Below are 7235 nucleotides of genomic sequence, written 5' to 3' on the forward strand. Positions count from 1 at the left end.
ACCAATGTCTTGATCATTGTTTTTCTGAACCCAAATTTAAATGACCTGTAATCATTTATGTCACCAATGTCTCAAGCACACCAGTTAGGGGACTTGATTCTTATATTATAACAATTAATGTATCTCATAAGTGCTTCCTACAGCCCGTTACGCCGCCAGCGTCTAAGGCAGCAATGAAGGCGTTCCATCTCTGTCGGCGTTCAGGGCTTCTTTCATCGTGTCAGTAGCTTGGTTTTAAATCATTCAAGTCCTGGGTGGAGACTCGGGAATACCATCGCACTCAGATGTAGAAGGATTCTTCATTGTTGTTTCCGTAACAGTTTTGTTTTACCAGTCAGGGTTGTTAATCCTGAGCTGAACCCCCGAACCTGGAGGACTGGTGGACCTCTCTTAGTCGGTCCCTACCCTTTGACCTGTTTGGCATGGGTCACCCGACCAAGAGACAAAGCATAAAGCCCCGACTCCAGCCAGCATAACTCTCCGGGTCATTGAGGCATGCATATTACATGGAGTGTAAAAATATCATGTTGGGGGTCAAATAGTTAGGTCTGAGAGCATGCACAGAGCTGTGCAAATGCAAACTTTTACTGTGCCATTCCTACACTAGCAACTTAGAGATCCCTTCCAGGCATGCTTATCTGCCAATCTGAAGGGGCGAGAACTTACTTTGAGGCAATACTTAGACCAACTAGAATTGGAAACCGTGTGAAGGCAGGTCATTGGTCCGGTTCCTTGCTCAACGTTTTAATTCTATGATGGTGCGCCTGGGAGAAAGATACTTTCTGGAAAGGGATGAAGGCACGCTGTTAAGTCAGCATCGGCTTTAGGACGCTTATTTTCACCTGGGCAGAGATAATGCAGCGGAGAAAGAGTTGGCGGGGGGGGGGGAATCCAAGAAAACAGGAGAATCTGCCGAGACAATATTAATCGTTTTATTTATTTTGAGTTGCATAAAATCACGAACGACAATGGTGCTCACGCTAGTACATCCGCATTTATTCCCTGTCTGTATTACACTATAACGTGATCGCGCTCAGCTGTGGAACAAGGTGGATATTTCGCTGTCCCACATTTTGGGAGCCGTATGAATTATGCGCTAAGAAATGCGTTCACGTGGACACCAATAAAGTTATTAAATCTTATCTGCTGACAACCCCCCCCCGCCCCCCTGCAAAATGTATCCATTTCTTTGAACGTCGCACTTACCTTTTTCTCGTGGTCACAATTGTGTTATAAATCAGGTTCCTGTCACTGTGTTAAGGTAAAAGTCCAACCATTAAAAAATAACCCAAGTGTACAAATCGGAGCGAAACGGAAAGTTTTAGGAACATTTGAGAAGTGAAATTGTTCGCAGCATTATCCTGTATCACCCGAAAAATAAAACTCACCTCTCAAGGATCACCGCACAAAAATCACTCGAAGTCTGCATTTTAAGGACAACGCTTTGCATAAGGAACAAGCTGGCAACTTCGTGACAGATTATTTCCTCAAATATAATTTTAAGATATATTTAAATAGCATATGAAACATACAAGTGCTTAATTGAGCCGATCGTACAGTCATGCGCAAAATCTCCAAATTTGTGTCTAAAACGTTGCCTAAAAGAAAAAAGTCAGATCTGTACCTCACAAAGTTAAAAACCCTTAGGTAAAAGCAATTCATGGAATTCTTTTTTTAAACGCTGTAGAATCTTCATCAAAACGGAAGACCAATTTAAACTGCGTGTTCACCTTTTGCTGGTCTGTAACCGAGTCTGTTATTTACATTAACGTATAGAAAAATGTAAACGAGTTATACGTAGATTTGGTGCATTAAATATGCTTTCCATATAATTGTAAAGACGGAGTTGCTTGAGTGACCTTGCGTCTTTTTCACTTGAAGATTAATTCAAACAGAACAATTTCCCATTGAAAGCTCATCGCCAAGGCCACTACTCTGAGCTAAACCGATTTGTCTGACAAAGTGTTGCTGGCCACATTGTGGCAAGGCAAGAGGTCGTAGACACCACTCCCTCCAAGTAACAACCTACATTGTACACATTTTTTTCCACAGGGCATTTCGCAATATGTATACCTCTGTACTTCATAATTTTGAACGTCAAGGGAAGCTTTTTGTTTAAAAAAGTCCAAAAGTGGTTTCTTCTGTTTCAGAAAACTCATACACTTATAGATACCCTTTTAAAAATGTATTGTAAACAGAGTTCTATATTTTAGTATTTTTGCCTGTTGGGTTACTTGCATTTTATGTATCCATAACTTGATTTACTTTTGTTTATTTCGCTAATTCTGAAATAAGCTAAAAATTAGTGTGTTTTACGTGACTTACAAATGTGATTTTTAAATCGGAGCACCATAAATACTCGCCTCCTATAACTAAAAAAGTACTTGTTGGTATTGTGTGCCAGCTTCCGATACAAAACAATGCTCTTTTTACATTTTACAATTTATATGTCTGTTCTTTACAAAATATGAAAACATACTTTTGCTATTTATTTTTAAATATCCCTGCGCAAAAATGTCATCCAGTCGTGGGGAGGGGAGCCTGTTAAACTAACGCTACTAGACTAAACAATCGCCAAGTAAACTTTGCTTAAAAGGCCGCCGTAAAAATAAAGCAGCTTTGTTCCCATTTAACTTAGTCGCATGTTAAAATATTTTTGTTATGATAATATTGCAAAAGCGAGATGCAAAGTAGCCTATCATATCAAAGCGCTGTCTTTAGAATATTAGCGCCCTGGCTTCTCCACTTGGCGCGTTTAAAGGGACCATTTTAAAGGCGATTGTCTCTTTCTCTCTAATGACATTTACCGGATCAGAACATGCTGCTAATTCGATCATCAAGCTTTGCCCTGTTGAACAATGCCAGAGTAATTTTTCCCAAAGTTTGTTAAATTGATCAAAATTAGGCAAATGAATAGGGATCTCCAGGCTCTCCCTCTTGCAGGTGACAGTGAATAATGCACTTTTAGACCAGCTGCATTTTCCCTTTTATTTTTTTTCTTTCTCTCTCTTTCCTCCACAATGCTTAAAGATCTCCCATTATTAAAATTTAGGCCAACGAAACTATTCATTCATTTCAATAGACATTTTCTTATAGGATAATAGGCTACAAATTGAGCCCACCAAATCGAATCCAGTGGTGGGTAGCCTCGTGTGCCAAAGTCTGCTGGGGCTGGTTTTGAAGCAAGCAATGTTCGTGTGCCAGCCCCAGTCCCACACCTGCCGAGGTCTCCAATAAATAATGAGTGGAAACAAAAGCTTGCCATCTCCCATAAAATGGATGTGTCACCAAGTCGTGTGAGAACAAACGAGAGCCTTCCCCTTCCCTTGAACTCGGCGGAACAGCCTATTAAAGGCTTACTTAATTACTTTAATGACTCCGGACATGCTTGAGGACTGGGATCGCTCGCTTTAGTTTTGTAAACAGGCGAATTCGAAAGGGAGAGGGAAAGGGAAGAGGGGGGGGTGGAAGAAACTTTTTTTGTTTCTTTTCTTGTGCGCATTGCGCCCTGATGGATCGGGGCAGACACCAGCCTTAGTTCACATTTCCCGCCTTTTTATTACTATGCAAATGATATTCGAAAAACGATCACGTGTCTTTTGAAGAGCCACGTGGATTAACAAAGCCGGACTGCCCCCTGCTAACCCCTGGCTATAGTCCCTCAGCCCCAGATTTCTACCATCTCTTTAACCACATATTCCCCAATGCCCCGCTCTCTAATCCGGTCGAATAATTTAGGCAATGAATGCACTGGACCCCTTAATGATTGCTTTATAAGGAGCCACTTTCAGCCAGGGAGGAGCATAGTCGAGTTTTATTTTACTGCAGAAAGCACGGGGGAGAAAAGTTTAGCTACTAACGGTGAAATTATTTTAATTGTCCAGTGCATAACCCCTTGCCTGAAGATGTCTTCCAAAACGAAAGAGCGCAAGGTAAGGGAACCTTCATATTTCTAAGTGGTGCTCTCCCACTGCCTTCTTCCAAAAGTACTTCCTTACACTGTAAATTTACAGTACAGTTCTGCATGCATTTTGTTTTCCTGATATAGGTTTATTGATAGTGTTTTCCGTACCTTCTTATCGAAAGCTAAGTTTCTATTAGAGTACACCGCATTTCTGCCCACTTTATGAAGGGGAATCTACACACATCTTCGGGACCTCCTTTTCCCATAACTCTTCTTTCTGTAACCGACCCTTTATTTAACTTCACAGACGGCTCCTGTGTCCCACAAAGTGATCGAGAAAAGACGCAGAGATCGGATCAATCGCTGTCTGAATGAACTTGGCAAAACTGTACCAATGGCATTGGCAAAACAGGTACTTCACAGTTTTGTTTTTAAGCTTTTTAAGTCCAACATTATTGTGTGCACAGCGCACTATTTATTTACTACCCACGGCTATCTTACTGTTATACCTTATTTCAGGGCACGGGGAAGCTGGAAAAGGCGGAGATTTTGGAAATGACAGTTCAGTATCTGAGGGCTCTACACTCGTCTGATTTCGCCAGAGGAAGAGAAAAAGGTAGCGGGAGAGATACCCTTCCTTAGCACTTTCAACGCTTAACACTTGTTAACACTTGAACTTTGGTAACCTGTGCTGGAGCATTCATACTCGCAACTCTTGAGCGCAAACTTTAGCTAAAAACAACTTGCGTTGGTACGCTCAGTTAAAATGTTCCTCGCCGAGATGTGGTGCTCACAGCCCCGCGCGCATTCACAGGACGCTGCATCTTTTCAACACTAATGCAGCGCTTGGCTTTAACACCTTTTCCAGTTTATTCACTGGAAGGAAATAAAACACAAATCATAGAGCAGCGTGGCCGTTACGCATGCATAAGGCAGGGACGCCTTAGACTTGATAACTGCAAAATCAGCTAGCAACACCCGTGAATTTGTCTGCGGTTTCAGGGAAATTTTCAGCCAAGAAGAGATAACTCTCCCTTTCCTGTTTTCCGAACTTCTGACTCCACACCGTGAAAGTATGACCCTGGGTTGACTGGAAGTACTTTTTATCCAAATTCCGTGTTTTTGTTTTGTATGTGCAAATATTATACTGTTAAGCAAATACGCACCTATCTGCACTATTATTTAACGGGGTAACAGCTCGCTACTATTTTAAAAAACAATGGAAGCGCCAAAAATAAGTAATCACCCCCTCCGTAAATCAGTGAGCCCGTTTCTGATCGTATTCCAGATCTTCAATAAGTTTCCAACGGTATTCTATCGGAATATTTTAATATTCCAATACGCACGCAACTTTAGAGAGATGTGTTACTTTTTAAAAAATCATGCTATATTAGCCTGTTTTGATATTTCTAACATGTATTAAAAGTTTAGCCCAAAGTTTTCGAATTTCATATAGTTTGGAGAATCATTGTATACGCATCTGAACGCATTTTTATTTACGCAGGCGAACTGCTAGCAGAGTTTGCGAATTATTTCCACGCCGGTTATCACGAGTGTATGAAGAACCTGGTGCATTATTTAACCACGGTGGAGCGCATGGAAACCAAAGACACTAAATACGCCCGAATTCTCGCCTTCCTGCAGTCTAAATCTCGCCGATGTTCCGACCCCATATTTGGACCGATTTCCTCTCACGACTCGGAATATTCGTATCAGCTTCACCCTGTTCCAGAGTTTACAAACTCGCGTTTAAACGAGTCCCTGCTGCAGCCAGGGGCCGGGATGGCAAGAACACAAGCAATGCATTGGCATGGGTCAGCTCGGAGTCCGGGACTCCCCTTTATTCCGAGCCCAACCATACCCATTTCAAACCCGGGCCAGCAACATAATTTCCTGCACTCTGTACAAAGCCTTGATCGCCACTACATTAACTTAATTGGACATTCCCGCCCAAATGCATTTAGCCTTCACAACTCTCAGCACACAAATTTATAGAACAAAAATATACACTGGATTGGTGTAAAGGTATAAACCATTCATCAAATAAGGGTTACCAAGTATTCTCCGAATACAAGAAATTAGTAGCAGCACCGCATTATTCAGCGCCAGAATATTACTAATATCTCAGGTTGAATTATCAGTGTTCTCACACCTGCTCATGGAAAAATGAAATTAAATCGATTAGGTTTTCCATTCTCCGAACTGATATCACTGATATGTGTGCAAAGGCTCTACTTTATATCTATTTTGATAACTAGGATGGTCCATTCCTGTCCCTCGGGATCTGCGGTGAGGTGCTTCCACTTCGGGCGCTGGAGTCCATGTGGGAATTGTAGACTGTCGGAAGGATGCTGTTATGGGGGGCTTACGCAGGGCTTCCGTGTGTTGCCGGTGCACGACCTCGATGTTCTCAATAGCACCCCGAATATCCACCACTCTAAGCGGTCATGGACGAGAAGTTCCCGGGTGTAGGTGGGAATGTTGCCCTTTCTCAAGGAAGCTTTGGGCCTGGTAATCTCCCACGACAGAACTCAGAACCAAGGGTCCGGCGTTCAGCCTACGCTGTTTGGATGGAACTGTATATTCAATCTTCATTTGTTTGAATTTGGGGATGAGAAAGTTGTTCTTAATGCACATTATATTAAAGAGAATTACGTACGCGTTCTACAATGTATAACAAAGTGCAAAATAATTAAAAACTCAAGATTTATTCTTCCAATTCTATCATTTGTGAGTTACTTATTGCGTTGCCGCATCGTCTCTATTCATAAACGTTTGAGCGTCCAAAATACAAAAATAAAAAGCTGCGACCATCATTATTCTCTCTATTCAGAATAGGAATTGAAGTGTTTATCGCCGTTCCCCGTATATCTGTTTGGTAGCATTGATTTCCCTTTCAGGGAGTGCTCCACTCTCAAGGAGAGAGGACGCTGTTTACGCAGCACTTTCCCCACTTCAGTCTGTAATCCCAACCACGGAAAGTAAACTGTTTCAGACCTCCATCATTCTGGAAATGAAATAGCGTATATAAATGGTAAAAGTCCCTCCCTCTCCCGCTCCTCTATGCTGGTGTGTGTTCATCCGGAGGAGCACAGCCGTGAACTAACGCTCACACTCACCGTATGAAACACAACATTTAAAGATATAGGCTGCGGACGAGGGCGTGATAAACACGTGAAAACGAGCTTCTCTATCACCATTCGCGCCATTAACTACTGAAGTAACATGCACCAAGTAACCATGATGTGGAATGAAATGTCATTGTAATACGTACGATTCTACCAGAGGAGCTCACGAAGCCCCAGCGTCCTACTCGTAGAGTACTTAGCTT

General features: G+C 42.1%; 1 protein-coding gene across 1 annotated transcript; it reads left to right on the forward strand.

The window, feature by feature from the left end:
- Nucleotides 1–3905: 3905 nt before the first annotated feature.
- On the forward strand, nt 3906–5899 carry helt (helt bHLH transcription factor). The gene is made up of 4 exons (XM_072257128.1): nt 3906–3932; nt 4212–4316; nt 4424–4520; nt 5409–5899. The coding sequence occupies exons 1-4, from the start codon at nt 3906–3908 to the stop codon at nt 5897–5899; spliced, it is 720 nt and encodes a 239-aa protein (XP_072113229.1).
- Nucleotides 5900–7235: the final 1336 nt, after the last annotated feature.

The sequence above is a fragment of the Mobula birostris genome, chromosome 5, assembly GCF_030028105.1.
Source record: "Mobula birostris isolate sMobBir1 chromosome 5, sMobBir1.hap1, whole genome shotgun sequence".
NCBI lineage: Eukaryota > Metazoa > Chordata > Chondrichthyes > Myliobatiformes > Myliobatidae > Mobula > Mobula birostris.